Source organism: Macaca fascicularis, chromosome 11 (genome assembly GCF_037993035.2).
Source record: "Macaca fascicularis isolate 582-1 chromosome 11, T2T-MFA8v1.1".
NCBI lineage: Eukaryota > Metazoa > Chordata > Mammalia > Primates > Cercopithecidae > Macaca > Macaca fascicularis.
Genome location: NC_088385.1, coordinates 110,608,053 through 110,629,903, shown reverse-complemented (window position 1 = coordinate 110,629,903; position 21,851 = coordinate 110,608,053). Strand labels below are relative to the sequence as shown.

General features: G+C 42.5%; 1 protein-coding gene across 12 annotated transcripts in view; it reads right to left on the bottom strand.

The window, feature by feature from the left end:
• The window catches only part of STAB2 (stabilin 2), a 175,529-nt gene that overhangs the window by 61,294 nt on the left and 92,384 nt on the right, over positions 1–21,851 (bottom strand). For all 12 annotated transcript variants that reach the window (XR_012420541.1, XR_012420539.1, XR_012420540.1 and 9 more), the window contains exons 28-39: positions 20,239–20,286; positions 18,370–18,506; positions 17,808–17,922; positions 15,551–15,628; positions 12,765–12,863; positions 12,569–12,676; positions 9,212–9,343; positions 6,198–6,326; positions 4,880–4,936; positions 3,761–3,856; positions 2,507–2,702; positions 958–1,053 (exon numbers count right to left, since the gene is read on the bottom strand). Coding sequence is in view for 3 of the 12 variants with exons in the window: in XM_065524724.2 (XP_065380796.1) it covers positions 958–1,053; positions 2,507–2,702; positions 3,761–3,856; positions 4,880–4,936; positions 6,198–6,326; positions 9,212–9,343; positions 12,569–12,676; positions 12,765–12,863; positions 15,551–15,628; positions 17,808–17,922; positions 18,370–18,506; positions 20,239–20,286 (1,291 nt within the window). In the remaining 9 variants the exon portion in view is untranslated. The remainder of the gene's footprint in view (positions 1–957; positions 1,054–2,506; positions 2,703–3,760; positions 3,857–4,879; positions 4,937–6,197; positions 6,327–9,211; positions 9,344–12,568; positions 12,677–12,764; positions 12,864–15,550; positions 15,629–17,807; positions 17,923–18,369; positions 18,507–20,238; positions 20,287–21,851) is intronic.

The following is a 21,851-nucleotide window of genomic DNA, read 5'->3' as shown; positions in this document are numbered from 1 at the left end:
GAGTCTCTGATACCTGCTGCCAGGGGCATTCTCTTCAATCCAAAGTCAGAATGATTTTTCTTAAGTGCAAAACACGATCATATTGCTTTCTTGTTGAAAACTCTTTAATGGCTTCCTGTTGACTTCAGTGAGAAGTCCAACCTCCTTAGCCTTTCACGGCCTGGCTCCTGCCCACTGCTCCAGCCTTTTCTCATCAACCCTCCTCTTTGCCCTTATAGTCCTCTCATTCTGCAATCCTTTGATTCCCTAAATGTCTTGAGTTTCCCACGTCTTTGTGGTATTCCAGGTGCTTCTTTCTGCATGAAATTCCCTTCTTTAACAGCCTTCACCTGAAGCACATCAAGAACCATCAATGCGATGTGGTGGGGTTGGAGGAAATGGGCCTCTCAGACACTGTTGGTAGGAGAATAGATTGCTATTTCCTCTGGAGGACAACCTGGCAGTAAGTAGCAAGACCTTTCCCCAGACTGCCAACCCCTAACTCAGAAATCTCATCTCTAGGAATTTGACTAAATGAATATGGTTATTGTAGCAATGTTTGAGAGAGCAGAAAACTGGTTCAAAAAAGTGTAGCATGGTCATACTGGAACATTTTGTGGAGATTACAAATTAATATTTTTCTATTTTAATCACAGGGAAAGATATCCATATATATCATGAAGTGGAAAAGTCGGTTAATAGTATGTAGAGTGTGATTCCCTACATACATGTTTATATACCTAGAAAAAGGTTGGGAGCCTAATATAAAATATCAGTAATAGTGCTTTCCTGCCTTGGGGGTATGAGGGATTTTATTTTCTTTTTTCTGCTTTTATTTTATAATTTTTTTGCTGCAAGAAAGAATTATGGTTATTGCCAGAAGAAGTAATAAAGGTGTCATTTCTCTTTTAGAAAGAAAAATGTAGCTGCTGAGCAAAGCTTAGAGCAGATTATAAAGACTGAAGGGCTCACTCTTACCATTCTCACAATGCACTCCTCGCCAGCCAACATCACAGTCACAGGAGCCATCTCCCAAGGGTCCTTGGTTGCATCTCCCATGGACACAAGAACATGCTAAGTGGAAAAACACCTGTAAATCATCAGATTCTAACCCCTGTTCAATAACTCATTTTGTCATTTACTAGGTTTGCTTTATTGCACTTAATTCTTCAACCTACTTCTAGGAATCAGTCTTTAATGGGGGTCTTGATTCACAAGAAGGGCAGGGGTGCAGGAGACAGAATCTAGCAAGTTAACAGGTGAATTAGCTCTAGCTTTAACGAAGTGGCTCAGACCGCAGTTTTGAGACGGTGTAGCACTGAAGATCTGTGACCCAAGCAGTGTGAGAGTGTACTCAGTCAAGGTTACCAGAGGATCCAGGGTTATGCAGGGCTCCTTTGGATGGAACCATGTTTGCCCCCTAAGAATGGACTTCAGGAGGAAGCCCATTTGACACTGGGTTTGTATAAGCCTGGTGTGGCACTCTTTTCCTCAATTACACAGATGAGTCTCTTTGAGAACTGGATGAAAGCTACAGATGCCTTCCCCAGAAAAATGTATTCAGCTTTGGCAGTTTGCTGAACCCCATGAGGGTCATCTACAAATCCCATTTGAGGAACTCATGCACAAATGCAAGCAGATAATTACTCCAAATAACATAAGAAAAAATCAACACTGTAATTCAAAGTAAATATTATAAGGCCCAATTATAATGATTCAATTGTACATTAATTGTCTCTGGCTTAGACCAGCTGAGGAGAAAACAGTGATAGCCAATTTAAATGTATGGTTTTTAATACCAGGTAGAATAATGCTTTGTTAGGAAACCCATCCTCCTGAGTCAACCCTCTCACAGCTGTGTGTTCCTGGATACAAGGAAATCTGGATGTGAGAATACAGATGACTTGGCTCAAACAGATAGCCGTTTTTGCAAAAACTACTTAAGGCATGTGTCTTGCTGCTGGTGAAACAATAGAGTGATCCTCAGGTAAAGAACAGTATGATCTAAAAGCAACCTTTGGAGTCAAGAAAGGTGTACATTCAATTCTCAGTTCTGCATCTCATCAGGTGTAGCCTTGGGGGATGTCATTCAACCTCTTTGCCTTAATACCCTCATCTGTAAAATGGGCATAGCAATACTCAAGTACCTAAGGTTCCTGTGTGGATTAAATGAATAACATGTGCAAATCTGTTTTTCAAACGATCAAGCAATGTCCACAACGGAAAGTCTAGCTGTGATGATTAGTGTGCATAGGCAAATATAAAAACGCATTTGGGCTGGAATGTCAATGAGTAAATTGGAAGTGAGTTGGCAGGTCCACGTTAGTGACTGAAAATGTTTGGGAACACTGCAAATGCGAATGACAATACAGATGCTCTTATAATTCACAGTGATAGTAGCAGGTAGGATTCCAGCCCACCTGGGGAGACAGGCCAGTTAGAGGGCATGTGTGGGATCACTCCTTCCCCACACATTCCTGGTTGGTTTCAGCAGCCCAGGAGCCTGTGTGGAGGGGACGGTGCTCACCTTGGTCACAGTGGGTGCCGTACTTGCCCTCGGTGCAGGTCTCGCAGGCTGTGCCACTGAAGCCCTCCTCACACTCACACACACCTGTGCCGTTCACTCCATCCAAACAGATGCCGTTACCAAAGCAGACATTCTGGGCATTCCCTGGGCAGGGCAGGCACTGGGGACCAAAGAAGCCAGCACAGCATTCTCTCGTCTGAAACAGAAGGACAAAGCCTGACGATACACTTCTATCCTCTGGTTTTGTCCAGCCTCAGTGTAGAAATCCTGCCGTGGGGGACTTAACGTGCACCTGTTTCTTTGACCTCACATGGAATGGGTGAGGGATGGGGGCAGGACCCTCTGGGGACTGAGTGAGGCTTGGCAATTTCTAGGGGTGCTAGGAACAGGACAAAGGCTCCACCGAGGAGGTAGGAAAGAGGGAAAGGAAAAAGGCATGTCAGAGAAGAGGATGAAGAAAAATGAGAGAGGAGGAGGGGCAGCAGAAGAAACTAAAGAATAATGCCTGTGATGCTGGAGAGTGGGAGGACGAGGGGCCTTCTCCAACCCAGACCTGGGCCTCTTCACATCGATGTTATTTCATCTACTACCTACTCAAGGTGAGGAGGCCTCTGCAGGTGAGGCTTTTGGCATTTTACAAACCAATCTTTTGCAGTTCAGGGAAGCCCTGTAGGATGTCTGTTTGGGTTTTCCTTGCCTTTATTCTTGAGTGCATTAAAAACACAAAATCTCCCCCACCCCTATGCTCTGCAGCCTAAGGGCCAGATCACCCCACCTCTGCCCAGCTAGGCAGAGGTTATGTCTAGTTCTCTGGGAAAGGAGCAGGACAGGAAGTTATCATGACTTTTCCTGCAGATTCCAAAGGCACCCCTAGAGGTACTTAGCCTTGGGGTCCTCTTTTCTAAATGACCATGTGCACCTTATCTTCACCTTTGTGAGTGGACACTTTCTCTGTCTCTTTTGCTTACAAGCATGCTCACAGAGCTACCCTGTTGTGAGAAGGTGGTCCCATTAGCCTCTCAGACTCTGTTTTTTTCATCATGCAACTGAATATGGCAGCTTTTACCCATTTTCTGGATTACAGGGCTGTTCTGAGCTTTACTGCTATCACTACTACATTGAATGACAATGATAATGCAGGTAACAAGAAGAGATGACAAAGTGTACATGCACAGGGATTTTGAAAAGGATACCATACGATGGATTTTCCCAATGGTGCTGCAGTAGTTAGGATGATTCAATTATTGTACTCACAATGACAGTTCTCACACATTTTAGCTGGCACCCAATAAACAGGGTTCGTCTTCCCATGAAATAGGAGGTATAGATGCATCTCCTCTTCTCATTACTCTGTGAAATATTAGTGACTACGTCAGCTCCTAAGTTAGGAAAAAGTTTTCCAATCTCTGAAAGCAAGTGGTTGGGTGATGCATTGCTGTCTCTCTGACTATAGGGTCATGGAAAGGGAAGGTGGTGGCTTGTTGGTACTGCTTCTTGAGCAAGAAAACACAAAAACACAATGGTGGTTGCTGGAATGCCAGGTGGCAAAATCCATTATACTTTAAAGTAGTACTCCACGAAAAGAACATTTCTTTATCACACCAACTCAAGTTTGCAAGAATTGTAGAGTAAACCAGGTAAAAATGTCCTTCCAGCACTGTACACTGATTAAACTGAACTTTGGTTTCTATTGATTTATATTCTGCTTTGGCCCAGGAAAGGATTACGGCTGTGTACAAAGATTATAACATACAAGATTAAATTAAACCTCAAATGAGAACATCTGTATGGTTGTTATAGATTAAAATTCATCATAAATTTATTAAAAATTTATTGTATATTTTGTAAAAACTATTATGCTGTTGAAGGTACATGAGTATTCTTTGTAATGTAATCAGAAGTATCTTTTACAATAAATAGCAACAAGAAACTTGGATTGTCTACTTCCCCTATATCTGCCATCTGTTTCTTTGAGGAAGTTAGTTGCAACTTCGACTATAAAAGGAAATCAGGCAGGTGGAATATATCCAGGCTGGATATGGTTTTGGATATGGAATCTCTCTTCTCTGATAAGATTTCTTGCTGCTGTCCTCAAGGGGCTACTGGGATATGAAAGACATAGAACATAAAAAATGTCTTTCTGTCCTGTCTGTTGATTCATATGAACCCATTTATGTTTATTAAATTTTGCCTTGGTCCAAAAAAATAGATGTAGGATTTTACAAAGATGCATATAATATAATGAGGTAAAATGTAATTCAAATTAAGTGAAGGAATGAGGGAAGTGCAAAATCACATAATCTTGAGGTTCATTTTCTAACTGGGACTCCTCGGATCTGGAAACTATTTTATCAAAACAGACAAAATACTTACTAGAGGTCTAGTTCCGAATGGGCAGATCAGCTCTGAGGAGCATGTCCTACATCTTCCCTTGGTAAAACACAAAAGCAATCAATGTAATTAACTTTAGTGCAAAATGAAGCTGCATGTCCACAACTTGGAACGGAAGGTTTTTGAATTAAAAATCAAGGAAGGTTATCTGGTCAGCCTTTTTAAGGTTCTTGGAGACAAACACTTCAATTCCTGTGGGTCTTGCACATTTGCATCCCTTTTCTCCACAATACTCTTCTGACTCTGCTAACTCTTTAAAGTGTGACATTATCTAAGTCCAAATTCTTTTAACAATAACTTTTATTAAAAACCAACTATTAAGTGAATCGGGCCAGATTCAGAAACTAAAAGGTACTGTACCCAGTGCCCCGCTTTGGAGCACATGGCTCAGATGAGGGCTTCAGCGTGGAGATGCCCCACAGAGATAATGCATGCTATTACAAAACAAAGAGTAAAAGTTCACAATGACAGAAACCCTCAAGCTCAACCTGTTCCTAAAACAGGACGTGGTCAGCGTGTCTAGTTCTGAACCTTACACCTACCAGAGAGGATAAGGTGGTTGTTCAGAGTTCCACCTCTGAGCCAGGCTGCCTACACCTAAAGCCCTTCTCTGCCACTTGCTAGTGTATGAACCTGCATGTATTAACCCCTCTGGCTCATTTTTCCCATCTGTAAAATGGGGATAGTAATAGTACCGACTTGGTAGGGTGTTGTGAGGATTAGACAGGTTAATGCATGTAAAATGTTTAGAGCAGTGCCTGGCATATAACAAGTGTCCAATCAATGTCAGTGGTTATAATTATTGTTGAAAAGTCCTACATAGCCCCATGAATTGGCGTGAAAAGCCTCCATTATCATAATTCCATAATACACTGAAATCATTCATTTTATTTTCTCTTCTGGTACAGCAGGCTTGGCCCATAACTGCCATAGGTGCACCATGGTTCCTATCCTGTGCCTGTGCTAGATATGGCACAAATTCCCTTTGAAAAAAGCCATAGTCCAGAATCCTGCCCAACACAGCACACCATCCCCCTACCATCCCCCCACACACCTGGCAGCCTTTCCCAGGCACACAAGGTACAACCTCTTGCACAGGCCCACTGAGGGCAGGGGTCATATATTATGTATCTTTGTAGAATCACAGCCTGGTATGCTCCTTGGCACATCAAAGGTGCTCACTCAGTGGTTTATGGACTGAACTGATACACCTCAATAGAAAAGCCATATGCTCCAAAAATTATAAAAAACAAGCCAATATTCTTTAGTTTCATCATCGGCCCTGGCCCATAGAACTTACTCGTATGATAGTAGTGTCATTATTATCACATCTGTTCTTCTGAATTTCCAGAACTTTTCCCAAGCCATGGATCACTCCCTTATCAGTGGCTACATTGGTGTAGTTTATTGGAGCCTCATTTACATAGAGCTGTGAACAACAGGGTTAAATGTCACTTTTTACGACATTTGAAGAGATATGGGGAAGATAGGAACTGGAGGTTAGCAACAGGACAATAGCCTAGGAGATAGTACAATGTTCACCTGGAGATATTATAATAGTCCACCTGTATTGGAAAGAGCTCTGACCTAGGAGGGGAGGTCTGAATAACAGCCCTGGTGCCGTCTAGCTGTGTGACCTTAGGCCAATTGCTTTCCTTATCTGAACTTTAATTTTCTCTTTTGTAAAAGGAAGAAGTTGTTCTACATAATTTCTAAGGTATCTTCCATCATGCAAATTAATTGGCTTATGTGTGTTTGAAACATGCCACCCACAATCATGATGTTAGTGCCCACTGGCAAGGCGGCTCTACAGACATGCTCAGTTGTGCTGTAGACCAGTGGTTCAGGAGGTGGTAGTGCCTTCCATAACCAAGAATCGAAGAATGCAACTGTTCCTTTCAGTACGTTTCCACTTCATGGTTAATGTGCAAACAACCCTCAGAAAGGCTAATGATGGTTATACAAGAATAAAAATAATTTTTTAAAAGGGTATGTTTACATCTGTCCTTGTTTAGTGTGTCCATAAGCATCCAAGGCATTAGAAGTCTGTATCTAAATCAAATTCAACTTTGAGTTGTAATTTGTTCTGATTTCTTTTTTTTTTTTTTTTTAGGGAAGAACACTCTAATGAGTAATCAATGAAAAACAAATGAAGCCATGGATTCATTCATTAATATAACACATATATAACTGGAAGCAAATCATTCTTTGAAAAATTGAAGTGGTGTGTGTGTGTGTAGCAGGGCTGAAGCTGGGAGTGGGAAAACTCAAGTTAGGATCCAATAATGGTTTATAATTCATAAATTCATATATTATGATCCCAGAAATCCATGTTGCAGCAATACTAAAATGACCCTAAGTGCTTAATTCGAACTTCCACTGAATGTTAAAGTCCCTTACGATTTACTTGCAGTCAAATGAGCTTCCATGTGGCTGTTGGGATAAGCCTGGCTGAACTCCACAGAGGTGTTCCAAGGTCTGTGTACACTGGGAAAATTAAGAGGAAACCTGACTTCATCTCAAATGGCGACTGTAATAAATTTCCAGAATTCAAAGATGTTGAGCTATTTTTAAATACCAAAAATAGAAGAACATTTGATATTGTAACACTGTTGATTTGGCATTTAAAAAGGTCCAAATTATTTCCATTTTGAGGTATATCCAGAGAATTATGGCTCATATTAAAATTTCGACTTGACGGTGTCTACTCATTTAGAAAGCATTTCTTTACACTCCCACTGTCATAAGAGAAAGTAAATTACTATCAATAAAAGCCTCTATTGTATGAATAATTCTTTCTCTAGATAAAAGAATTTCTGCACACATGGAAAATGAACACTGCAGCTCTAAAATTGATTCAGTTACCTTCATTGGACATTAATCTCTACATGATGAAATAAAAGGTGACAAATACATACAGAAGCAAAAATGAAAGTTCTCTATCAATACCATAATTATCAATCCTGGAAAAATAAAAAGTATATTTAAAAGGGCCTCTTCCAAGTTACTGCACAATAGGTAGACTTATCTGTAGAAGTCTGAGAAAAATATTTGAAGTTAGATTATTCTTTAATCAATGAAGAACTGAAAGACTTTTTCCCTCTAAGTAGATAAAAACCATTTTACCTGAAAATTTACTTGTTATTCAGTAATGACATCACTGAAGAAATTGTTTTTAAAATTATACTTTTTAGAAAGGTTCAAATATTATTGCTTAAAAAGTCCTGTGATTAAACCTTCATTTCAATATACTGTTTAGTGTCTCGTTTTTTTCTTGTGAGAATTTACATTAGAATTATGAGTTTCTTACTGAATTTTCAAACTGATCTTTTTACTTGATCTTTGAAGTATATGAGAATTTTATAATTGAAATATATTAAATATTTAGCCTCATGAATTCTTTTCTATGAATTGTAAAGATGTTTAAATATTTAGGTATCATGTGAGCTCAACACTGGAACACCAGTGTGGTGGTCGGTTAGTCCTAGGACTGCAATCTATCTCTATGGTTATACAATGATAATAATGTTAATACACTTGGCTGCTGGCTCCTGTGTATGTCACAGGGCTCCTTATGCCCTGGAGCCCACACCACTTCCTGGGAGTTAGGTTGATCTCCCAGGTTCCCTTCCATCCTAGACACTGCTTGGGGACCATCTGTTGGGTTTGTTGTACCAGCGCTGAAGGACGCCTATGACTGCAGAGATTCAATGCCACAATTTGTAAGGCTACACTGATCATCTGAAGGCTGGCAACTGGGCAGGAGAGTGGGAGCTTGACAGCCTGGTTTAGGCTTTACTTTATAGTGAAACACAGACAACTGTCTTGTGTTGGTAAGGCTTAGGAAGCACCGGTGAGATGATTCCAATATGGAAGTTGATATGGTTTGACTGTGTCCACACCCAAATCTCATCTTGAATTCCTACATGTTGTGGGAGGGACCTGGTGGGAGATAATTTAATCATGGGGGCAGGTCTTTCTCATGCTGTTCTTGTGATAGTGAATAAGATCTGATGGTTTCATAAGGGGGAGTTTCCTGTACAAGCTGTCTTTTTGCCTGCTGCCATCCATGAAAAACGTGACTTGTGCCTCCTTGCCTTACATTATGATTGTGAGGCCTCCCCAGCCACATGGAACTGTGAGTCTGTTAAACCTCTTTTTCTTTCCAGTCTTGGCTATGTCTTTATCAGCAGTGTGAAAACAGACTAATACAGAAGTGATGAAGGATGACAGGAGCCAAGACATTCATTCCTCATACTCTCCCTGATGTAATTCTTGATGACATTGCTGGGGTTTTACATAAAAGGATCGCACCTGGTTGTTGTGGCGAAAGAAGCCAAGGAAATAGGAGAAACCCAGCATGGTCTTGCGATGCATGCCATTGTGCAGGTCATTCTTCAGGAGTTTCTCCTCCAGGACCACGTGATACCGGAGGACGTCCTCTTTCTGGATCACACACAGAATTGAAAGTCAGTCAAGAGATCAGCTTGATAGTTACCCAACTTCTCCCATGTCCAAGTGGAAGTTTTGACAGAGGCATCAAGACACCATCGAGATTCAATATGAAAGTGAGTTGTGAAACAGATGGCTTCAGAGAACTTGCAAATTTTCCAGATAGGACAGTCAAGAACTCATTAGAGGATTCCAAAACCCAGACTGAAGATATGAGAGCTGGGGGTAGATTTTAAAGGTGATAATTCTCTGGGCAGAACTGCTGAGAAGACAGAGTCCCCACACCCCAGCCTGCCTTTCACCTCTGGGGCATGAGAGGAGCTTCACTAGGATGCTTTAAGGACCTTGAATTGTGTCTCCTGGAAACAGAGTGGCCCGTTGGATGGGGTCTGACCCAGGCAGGGACTGCTGGTGAGCTGCCCCTTGGTGGAGTGAGGAGAGTTGTTGCTGCGTGGGACAGATTTGCACTTGCCTAGTTGGCTTGGGACAAGAATGTAGGTGTTTGCTGTGGTTCAGATGTGGGGAGTGTCTGAGAGCGCCGATGGCAGCCCGGATGGGCAGGCTCCCCAGGGGCACAGCTAGGGGTAGGCTCTGTGGTTTTAGGGTTCTTCCTTTCCTCTTCCATCCCTCTTAACCTTCTTACTCTCTTGATGTCTCTTCCCAACCACCAACACCTTTCTTACCCCTCTACTTCAAACCTAGTGAAACCAAAATGGACTTTAATGAGATCAGAAAGGGAAGAGAAGCATTCTGTGGGGAAGGAGAGAAGGTTCCTAAGTGATTGCCTGTCAGCTCCAAATCCACCTCCTACACTCTGCTTGATGAGGCTGGGGCTGAGGCTGTCCCCCACATTTCTCCTTTGCAAGGGGCTCCCTATTAAGGTCTGCCAATGAGAAGCTCTAGACAGTCGGAGGACTGGAGGGGGAAAGAGGGACTCACTCCTTCCTGTTCTCTCTCTGTTCCTATTGGCATCACCCAGCCTCACTTCTCTTCCCTGCAGTGGCACGTGAATCTGGTTGGCAGTTTCCTGTCACTCGCAGAGCCAGCTTAATCCTGCCCTCTCCACTCATAAGACACCAGTCAGGCAATGCCTGCTCCTGGAGGTCTGGGTCTCGAACCCACAGAGACCCTCCCCACTCATCCAAGATCAAAGACACCAGCACCAGCTCAGTAGTGACCCCTTCTCAGAGGTCTCTAGGTTTATACATTTCAGTAATTCCAACCTCGTCCCATTGTTCTCCTAGCTTTAGGGGTCATAAGTGAATCCTGTGATTGTTACCACTGTGATATTTCTCTCTCGCTTTAACCTTTCAATTATATTTATACAACTTTATATCCAAGAAACAATTCATTCTATCAAATTCTGTTTATGTAATTGGTATGTTTTCCATCTCCTGTGGACCCTGACTGATTCAAGAACCAAGACCTTTTCTGCACAAAGCTCTGCTGTGGAGCAGGGAGGGAAAAGAACTAATTTTAAATCCAATTAAAACTGTTAATTATTGTAAGGAATTGGATTCTTTATTTTTACTTAGCTGAGACTGAGTTTGTGACTTAACGTACGTTTGTCACCAAAGTGATTATAGGACTTTTTGGGAAGGCAGAGAGGCTATGGGACTGTCTGAAGTTTCATTCTGGGGCAGAAAAAGAATATTTCTCACTGAAGAGGTTGAAAGAAATGGGTTGGGCTAGAGGGCAGGGAAAAGACAAGGTAGATGATTTCCAATTCCATCCCAGGAGTTCAACGTGCCTGTTACAGGAGTTCAGGACACTCTCCCTGCCTTCAGGGTTTATAATCTAGTTGAAGAGCTAAGACTTGCTTCCTTGAGGCGACAGTTCATCCTATTGGGGATATATAATAAATGCTGAAAGGGGCTACACATGGCATGAATTCAGAGGCAGGAGAGAGCAGCTACACCTCGGGTGGCCAGGGCCAGCTTCCCTGAGGAGGTGGGACTGGCCATGATGAAAGGATAGGGAGAATTTAGGAGGTGGTGAGGAAGAACAGCAGCCTTCCTTATTTCCTTATTAAATAAGAAAAAATCCCTATTTTCTGAAAATTCAAACACTGTTTTCAGTCCATCAATCATGTGTCATTTCACTTTTCCATCAAAACCTTCTCATCCATATCCACATACTTAATACAGCCTCATGCAGAGACTCTCCCATATACAATCCTCCCCCGTAGCAGAGCTGCTGTGTGTTTCACGTATACCCCTGGAATTACGCATTTGAGCTCACAGGTACAAGCATGCAGGTGTCCCAAGAAGCTGAAAGAATCCTCATGATCACCCTCTCCTCCCCCCATCCCTGGCCCTTCCCTGGTCCCAGTGGCTAAAACATCAGCAGCAGGGACCTAGAAGGGTGGATTATCTCTTTCTTCCTCCTCTCCTCCCCTTCTCTATCTTCCCTGATTCCTAACATCTAGGGGTAAACAGTCAAAGTTTGTCAAAGGATTTTGTGAATTAATTCAAAAGCTTCAATCATGCCACGATCTGACTTAAAACTCTTGTGTGGATCCTGTTTCTTACAGGACTAAGTCCAAATGACCTCTCTAGGTATTTAAGACTTCCATAAGCTGATAATAATTTATCTGATATTCAGTAGTGACTCCAGAATTTTTATACAGGAAGGGCCCAGGGCCACTCCACCCCCACCACACATGAGAGGACATGTTTGAAGCTGGATTTGCATAGCAAGCACACAGTTTTCACTTCCATGTTTATATTTAGGGGCTGATGATGTTAATAAGATGGGGGTGGTACTGAAAGCCCTGAGAAGCCGCCCCTCAGCCCAGTCTTGTCTCCCACCACTGCTCTGGATAAACCATGTGGTTTCTCCATGTGCTTTTATCACTCGGGCTAGAACCAGAGTGACGATTCTATAGATAGTTCCTAAACAGGCCAAGCACCTGTGGGCTTGGGCGGCCTTTGTTCATATTTACATACACACGGCAACACCACACCCTCAATGCACCACATCTGCATCCTTGTGTATACAGGCTCAAGTGTGCAATTCCAGGGGCATGAGTGTAGCATCCAGCAGCTCTGACCTGGGGGATGTTTGTGTATGAGACAGAGTCTCTGCATGAGTCTACATCAAGTATATGGCTATGGACAAGGATGAAGGAGTGAAATGGCACACAACTAATGAATTGCAAACATTGAGTGTTTGAATTTTCACAAAATAATTTTCCTAGTTATAGTTCTTGACACCTACTAGAGACGGGACTTTCTTCTCCCTGATGTAATTCGCGATGGCATCGTTGTTCGGAGCAAACACTGTGTAGGCATCGGCAGCCTCAATTGCATTCGCCAGATTATATTGCTGCGATGGAAAGAGACAAGAGCGCGTAAGGGATTCCTGTTCTTGGGTAACCTAAGCATGGCAGTCAGGCAGAGAATGTGGTACTTGCAATGATGTAGCCCCGGAAGATGGAATAGTCAGGCATCTGTTCCAGCCGCATGAGCAGGTTTGGTAAGGAGCCAGTTAGACGTCTTTGTGGGACCAGCACCTGAAAAAAGAAACCCCAGAATCCTGTCAGCATGTTTTGGTGGACCTACTGCTTTTTGATACATATGAGAGGCTAATGCCATTAACCTCTTTAGGCAGTTAAATGGATTGACATTGACAACCTTTTGAAGATTACCCACAGAATAAAAATATTCCAGGATACAGCATGACAAGGCTGGAGGAGAGCTGGAGATGTTATTCATTCAATTTTATGCCTTACCCTTAAACCTCCTTGATTAAAGTTCATCTTGCACAAAAGACTTTCAGCTTCTCCTAAGCAATTAATTCCAGCTTGCATTAATCTACCTTGTCAGAGAAGATCTGAGACCAAATTGAACTGAAGTGCAGCAAGTTGCAGCTAATATCTAATCCATTCTTCTTTGGTTGTTATTCTTGTGTTTATTCTTTAGGTTCTTCATTTATTCTCCCTGAAGTTCTCAAATCTACTGCAACCCAGTAGCCTGAATCTGGCTTGTAAAAATGTTTTGTTTGGCTTGTGCTGTGTAATAATAGGGCATTTTTACATACAAATTTAGATTGCTGACTTTAAAAAAAAAAAAAAAAACATCAGTCTGCATTTCTGCAGACACACAGCTGCAGAGAGTAGCAGCAGCCACTTTCATTATAGGCTCCACCACTCCCTAATGTCTTCTACTTGGGACATTCCCCTTACTCATTTTGTTATCCATCTGATCTATCCGGGCATTTGAGTTTGCAAGCTCTGCATAATTAACCTTCTGGCCATGATCATTGTTTTCACCTTTGCATTCTACCTAGAACTTTGTCAGATTGAAGAATTCAACACTGGAATGTTGTTCTACTCTAATCAGTCTTTTTCCAACATTTGCTTGCCTACTACAGGCCAGGCAGTGGGTACATAAGTGTGACTGACGCCTGGATTCTGCCCTAAATGAGCTCACAGCATATTACAGTAGAAAGTCCAATCCAGCCTGCCGCTTGTATTTAAAAATAAAATTTAATTGGAATACGACTATGCAAATTTGTTTACATATTGTCTAAGTCTGTCTTTGCACTACCACGGCAGAGCTGAACAGCTATGACAGGGACCATGTGACCTGCAAAGCCTAATAATTGCTATCTGGCTTTTTCCAGAAACATTGTACCAACCCCTGTGTTGGAGGAAGACAGATACATTTCTGTGTTGTTGGAGCTGAAGGGGGAGGAGGGGCTTAAGGTGATTAGATGGGATTTGGCAGATTCAAGAGCTATGAGGAGAAGGCCTGATAGAACTTGATGGTTCTATGTCTACGTCACATAACAACAGGCAATGATGAGGGCCACTGAAAATCAAGAAAGATACTCCTTTCCCTAGGAGTTTGCAACCCCAAACAGGGGTGCACAGCATGGGGAGTGAAATGGGCTGGGATTTAGCTATACCCTCCACTCTGGCCAGGCACCTTTATGCAGGGCACAACGGTGGCCCTGACAAAGATGCCCTCGATGCCAACTGACAGAGAAGGAGATCCTTAGGGAGCGCCTGTAGCCCAGAGGCTACGCAGATAACTGAATCAATTAACAGCCATCTTGTACTTTTTTTTTTTTTTTTTTTTTTTAAGTAGAGACGGGGCTTCACCATGTTGGCCAGGATGGTCTCAATCTCTTGACCTCGTGATCTGCCCGCCTTGGCCTCTCAAAGTGCTGGGATTACAGGCGTGAGCCACCGTGCCCGGCCGACAAAAATTTTAATTAAAACACAATTTTTTTTTTTTTTTCTGATCTTCCACCTTAGAAAAATTCCCAATGTATCCTAAATTCCAACTTGCAACTTTCATTTTAAATGAAGATCCTAATATGGTAACTGAAAGTTGCAGGGTAGCTTACAACCCCATTTATCAATATTCTTTTTTTCCTATGTCATACCTTTGTTTAACTGGGTAGAAGAAAATAAAAATGTCACCATGCTTTTTATATTCTTTTCCATTTTTTCCCTAGGGCCTTCCCTACCTCATCTTTTTAGGATGCAATAATACAAATAGGAGAGTGGAAAAGTGATACGTAATCACATGCCTCTCCTCCAGCTCTTGGTTATGTCCCATCTGGTTGCACAGACTTCACGGTGCCAGGGGGCTTAAGCTCAAGTGCCTTTTTTTTTGAGAAAGAGTCTCACTCTGTTGCCCAGGCTGGAGTGCAGTGGCTTGAACACAGCTCATTGCAGTCTTGACCTCCTGGGCTCAAGTGATCCTCCCACCTCAGCCTCCCTAGTAGCTGGGACCACACAGCTGCACGCCCCCTTTTTTTTTTCTTTTAATGGTAGAGAGAGGATCTCATTTTGTTGCCCAGACTGGTCTTGAACTCCTGGGCTCAAGCAATCCTCCTATCTCAGTCTCCCAACATGCTAGGATTATAGGCATGAGCCACAGCACCTGGCCTCAAGTGTCTTTTGAGATGTTTCCATAAACAAGAAAGATAATATGTGTGACCACACTTGATAAAGGGCCCGTTGCAGAATACAGGTTGGGTAAATGGAAACTGAGTCTCATTGAATCAATAGAGTCTCTAAATGGTTTTAAAATAACAGTTATGAGGCACAGTACCAGTTACTTTCATATAAGGCTAAGGATTTTTCTATTTTCTAAAAAAAAAAAAAAAAAAAAAAATTGCTGTATAGGAAGATAAATAGCCAAGCGAAAAGAGATGCTGCATGCACAGGAGAATGGCATCTTGTACCTTGTTGATGATGTGGATCACTCCGTTTGTGGCTGCATTGTCCCCATCGACAATGGAGGCCCCCTCAATTGTGATATTCTGTAAATGCAAACCACAGTGGGAAGGTGAGTCTTATAGAGCACACCCTGGGGTTGAGATGATCTCTGGGGTTTCTGCTTTTTGAGCAGCAGTGACCTTCATACTTTCAGGCCATGACCCACAGTAAGAAATACCTTTAACTCGTTGTCCCATAGGTCTCTTTCTGAGAGAGAGAGAGAGAGAGTACTTTCTCCTATGTGGGAGGTACTCTGATCATCTAGTCTATTCTACTCTATGCTATTTCATTTACAAAAGTGCCGTCTGAGGCTCATTAAAGTTACCCAGTGGTTTGACCCTAGACACAGAGTTGTGGGTTGAGCTGTGTCCTCCCTGCCCCCACGATCTGTATGCTGAAGTCCTAACCCCTAGTACCTCAGATGGTGACCTTATTTACAGACAGGGTCTTCACAGAGATGATCAAGTTAAAGTGAGGTCCTTAGGGTGGACCCTAATTCAATCTGACTGGTGTGCTCACAAGCAGCAGGAATTTGTACAGAGACAGCTACACTCAGAGACAGAGATGTGAACATGAAGATGCCATCTACAACCCAAGAAGAGAGGCCAAAGACAGCCCCTTCCCTCACAGCCTTAGAAGGAACCAATCCTGGATCTTGGACTTCTGGCCTCCAGAACTGTGAGAAAATAAATGTGAGTTGTTTAAGCCTCCCAGTCTGTGCTACTTTGTTATGGTAGAGTTGGCAAACTAATACAGATAGTAATTGACTTTCCTGATCAGAATCCAACTACTTTTGAAGACTATGAATTGCATAAGGAATGGGGCAAAGTAAAACACAACCCACCCACCAATCCAGCCAGCCACCAATCAACACCAACTGGGCTCTACTCTTTCTGGTTTCCTCCCCTCTTCTCCTCGGTTGAAATCCCTGCTGGGAATCCTGGTCTTGTCTCACCCTGAGCAACTCCCAAGTCACATCTGCAGAGGACCTGAAGAAAACCCTCCTGGCAGGAGATATTTATGTAGGACATAGGAATTTACTCATTACAAATGTGTCTTTAATGGTTAGCCCCTCTAGGTCAGGGGCCTTGATTGATTTACCTCTGAATCTGGAGGGCCTGGGATATGCCTGCCCAGATGGGTATTAATTAATGCTTGCTAAGAGAATCAATGATTTAAAACACCAATAAATTAGCATGACTGTAGGAATCATCTTACAATGCATTTGTATATCAAAACATCATATCGTACACTTCAAATATATACAATTTTAATTAAAAACCTGATGGAAAATAACTTCAATGTCACCAGAATTATAACATATTAAAAAGCCACAGACCACTGTTTTCTGCTTTCTAAAAGAAAATATCTGATGATATTTTTATCAGGCATAGATTTTTATTACTAGGCATAGATCTTTTTCACAGTGCTCACACTGATGAGTGGGAGGGTAGAAATGTTTTAGGGCGATAATTCTCAAACATCTTTGACTGCGGCCCATGGTTCATGGATGTAGCAGTTCTCACTTTGCAGTGGAATCTTCATTCTCATCTTGTGCAATTTACAGAAAGAGCTCTGAAACACCGCCTGTGCAGCAGGGCGGCCAGACTCCCTCACAGAATTCTGAATCTGAGTCTCTGACATACTGTAGAAAGTGCCACATGATACACTTCTCTGGGGCTGGGCTCTTCCTTGGGCACTGCCCTATCTCCAGCACCTAGATCTGTGCCTGGTACATAGTAGTAGGTAATCAATAGTTGTTGATGGACTGACTCTAACTTAATATAAAATTTCATTTTTCTAATAAAGATTCAATTCTATGAAGATTGAGTATATACAGATTCAACTCTATAAAGATTCACTTTCATTTCTCTATATAGAGTCAATTGCTAATAACCAGGTCCTAATCAACTATACGTCAAAAGAAAAATTGTGGAATTGCACATCCTTTACCCTTTCTGGGTCAGTCTGTGGTCTGTTGTGAGACTTGTGGCCAATCAGTGGGCAGAAGGCCACATTTTAGAGGATCACTGCTATAGGGTAACGTGTGTGTGTATTGATATATGATGATAATTATTGCAGCTGGGTGATGCCCACACGAGGGATTCTGTTCTCTGTAGTTTTGTGCATGTTTGGAAGTTCCCATACCATGAAAATTTAAAAAGTACAATATAAACAAAGTTGTTATGTTTCAAGTAAACAGACAAATTCCAGAGCTCTTACCCCATCCACCTTTGCCAAGTGAAGGAAGTTGCCCTGCAAAGATGTTGCCAACATGTCAGAAGAAGACAGGGTCTGCAGATCTGCCACTCTGTATGTGCCTAGTAGTATATGGTATCTGAAACAACAGTCCACAAAGGCTATAATTCAATATAAATGCATGGGGCTGTATCATTGAGTAGTTAAGAGAATAGGCTCTGGAGTCAGATTGCCATAGTCCAAATTCAAGTTCCCCCTGCAGTTATCAGCCTTGGCTTGAGTTGGTTACTTAAACACGCTGTGCCTTGGTTTCCACATCTGTAAAGTGGCAATCATTACAATATCTATCATAGGGTTGTTGAGAGAATTAACTGGGTTATATGTAAAGCAGTAGAACAGTGCTTGGCAGAGTTGGCTGTCAGCAATTGTTGACTATTACTATCCTGGGGTGGGAGGAAAGGGGAATCCTAGAACATGTTCAGTTCCACGAATTTGAAGGACCATGTGGTTTGCCTACATTGAACTTCAGACATGTTTACACAAATGCCATTCAGATACAGTGTAAAATAAAATAAGTAACACCTACTTTATTAGGGCTGGAATATTGCTCTGTGACAACCAGAAGCTTTTCTCATCCTGGTCCATGTCCTTAGTAGCTTGTTGGGAAGGCACGAGGACAGTGAGGTTTGAGGTGGCTGACAGCGTGGGTTGTAGAGAAGCATTCTGAACCACAGAAGGAAAATAAAGTGACCTGCTTATGTTAGGGGACAAACAGGGCTGACTGAATTGCTTGGAAGAGATGACAATTTCCCATAAGAGACTGGAAGGGTCCTAGGGTCTCATTTCCCAAATCCACCCCACCCACTGGCTGATGTCTCATTTTCCCTTGTGAGACTCATTTTTTTTAATACAATGTATGAGTTCTTATCAAAGCAAATCTGCCCAATCAGGTCACACTTTCAGTCATTGTAAGTCCTTTACTCTTTAGTCTAAATGAAGAGCCAAGAAAAAGCCTTGCTAGGTTCTTGTGAGTATGTGTGTATATGTGTGCGTGCAGAGAACCTCGAGCATTTTTTTTTTTTTTTGGAGATGGAGTCTCTGTCTGCCAGGCTGTAGTGCAGTGGCATGATCTTGGCTCACTGCAACCTCCACCTTCCAGGTTCAAGCAATTCTCCTATCTCTGCCTCCTGAGTACCTGAAATTACAGGCACATGCCACCATGCCTGGCTAATTTTTATACTTTTAGTAGAGACGGGGTTTTACGATGTTGGCCAAGCTGGTCTCGAACTCCTAACCTCAGCTGATCCACCCGCCTCGGCCTCCCAAAGTGCTGGGATTACAGGCGTGAGCCACTGTGCCCAGCCACCTCGAGCATTCTTGGACGCTTTGGAGTAAGGATGGTGGGGAGATTGCAGGAACGGTTTCAGCATGGGAGAAACTAGAGGGCTGAAATGAAACCTTACATAAATTTCATTCTTGCCTAGAGAGTCAGTTTTTGGTAGAAGCAGTGGCATGTTTAACAACTGGATCTCTAGGAAAAAAAGAGAGGAAAAAAAAAAGACCTGGCTTGTAGTATTTACTGATTTCTATGGTGTAAATACTCCCACACCAGGACTGATTTCAAGATACCAAAATAACTGCACAAAAAGTGGCGTTAGGAAGAATGTGCACAATCAGTTCTCGTGAGCTAGTGTGAACAGGGTCCAGCACACTACTGGGCCAGCTCATGCTTTGAGGTAAGACCAGGAATGACGAGTCTATGTGAAAGTCAGCATGCCCAAGAGAGCACGCTCGGTCTTCTCTCACCTATGCTGAGATGGGGGCGGGGTTCAGAGAGGTGCCATACGGAAGCAACAGGAAGCTGTTCTGGACTGGGTGCTGACCAGACATGGACCATTTGACATGTGTCTATTTGAAGGTGATAAACCATTTGTTGCAATGGCTGGCTGGGCCAGCCACCTTGGTCCATTCAGCCAAAGAGGACAGAGATTGAGACAATGGCGTAGCGTGGGGATTGGATTCTTTATTATTGTACTTCTCAGGGGTAAGGGAAAAGCTTTTCTTGGCATTTTGAGCTGAGAGTTAAGCACATGTGAAGTATGTCAGATTGCAGCTATAAATCCCAAATCTAACTTGGTGAAGTACAATGATGAATCATGTTAACTTACAAAAAAGATCCCTGTGATGAATGAAGTCCCCTTCTGCCCCCGCCACACTGATGCTCAGAGCAAACCTCTGATCAATCACATCAGCGTCTTCAGGGGTGGGACCTATGCAAGAATATTTAAAAAAAATGTGTTCCATGTGGTTCCATAGTGCAGCCAGGGTTGAGAAACACTGCTCAACACAATCGCCTACCCTCCTGACCAGCTGCATTTTCGGTTTTCTATTGTATGCATTCCAAGTTTCTAAAATATATACATTCCCAATCCTAAGTCCCAATAAATGTACTCACATTTATCCACTGGTTAAATATAGCTGCTTCGGAGAGAAACGACAATTCCTTATTCATATCGTGCAAGCGAGGGAGGGAGAGATGGGAGAGAACAGAGAAAGAACAATGAGAAGTGCAATCACAGTGTATTTCTGGGTCACCTGTGCTCAGGCTTCCTGGGGCTGGGCTTGTTTTCCTGGCCTGCCTCCCTGATGCTGACATGAATGGGTGCTCCAGCTAGCTGCATTTCCATGTTGACAGAGTCACACATTTCTTTCACACCAAGGTGGCTTGCTTATTCTCTATAGAAGTAATTCCAAGAACTTTGAATGAGGCAACAACTCAAGCTTCTTCAAAATCAGAATTTAGGCTGTAAGAACACGGCTACGTAGACCCTAAGAGGAGGTCACAGGGCTCAGCAAATAGCCCCTAGAGCTATTTGTTTCAGAGCCATTGTTGAGTAGTGGCTCAGAACAATGGAAGCAAACCATGTGGGTTTTCACGTTGGTTCTGCCATTTCCTAGCTCCTTAGCCAGTTACCTAAAGGACCTCAATTTTCTCATCTGTAAAATGGGAATAATAAAAGCTCCAACTCACAGTTTGATATGAGAAATAGGAGCTGTTTTTAAAGTGATTAGAACCTGGCATGCAGTAATTTCAGTAAGTTTTAGCCCCTATTATCTTTAATTTAACCATATGGCTCTCTCTATATATAGAGCCACTGCAATTGGAACTGGGGTAGGGTGAAGGGAGGCCATAAGATATGAAAGGGGATGTAAGATATTGAAGGGAAAAGATGGCCCTGCTCCTCTACAACTTAGAGTTGTTTGGGGAAAGTTCAGCCTTGAAAAGATAGCCAACATTGCTGGCAGAGCAGTGACATTTGAAGGTGTTAGAGTTTTTTTAAAAAAATGTCTGTAAACACAGAGTTTTTAAAAAAGACTGGGTTTACTTCTTGGATCTGCCATTTACTGGCTGTGTGATCTTGGGCAAGTCACTTAACCTTTGAGAACTCAAGTGCTTTATCTGAAAACGAATATGATGAAGTCTTCTTCCAGGAATTGTGAAAATTAAGTGCATTAATTTATGTGAAAATATTTTTTAAACTATTAAACACCACAAAATGTCAATATCATGTTCCTATGCAAATTTACATGAAGACAGTAAGTCTCAGTGCTGACTCAATTCCATCTAGTGGTTGAGGTTATTAAGTTAATAAGCACATGTTAAAAAGTAAGAAAGTGAATAAACACAAGAGCAGAGATGCCTGAGTAATCCCTTAGAGGGGACATTTTAAGGGAGAGGAGGGCTGAGGTGCACCTGATCTGCTGGTGGGAAGGCCAGAGTTGGGGAGGAGAGAAACGTGGCAGGCCTGGAGCTGGGGAGGCGGCGACTAAACTGGAGGGGAAAGCTGTTTAGAAGAAAAACAAGTGGGCTGGGCATGGTGGCTCAGGCCTCTCATTCCAGCACTTTCAGAGACCGAGGTATGTGAATCACATGGCGAGACCCTGTCTCTATAAAAAATACAAAAATGAGCTGAATGTGGTGACGCATTCTTGTAGTCCCAGCTACTTGGGAGGCTGAGACAGGAGGATCACCTGAACCTGGGGAGGTCAAGGCTGCAGTGAACCATG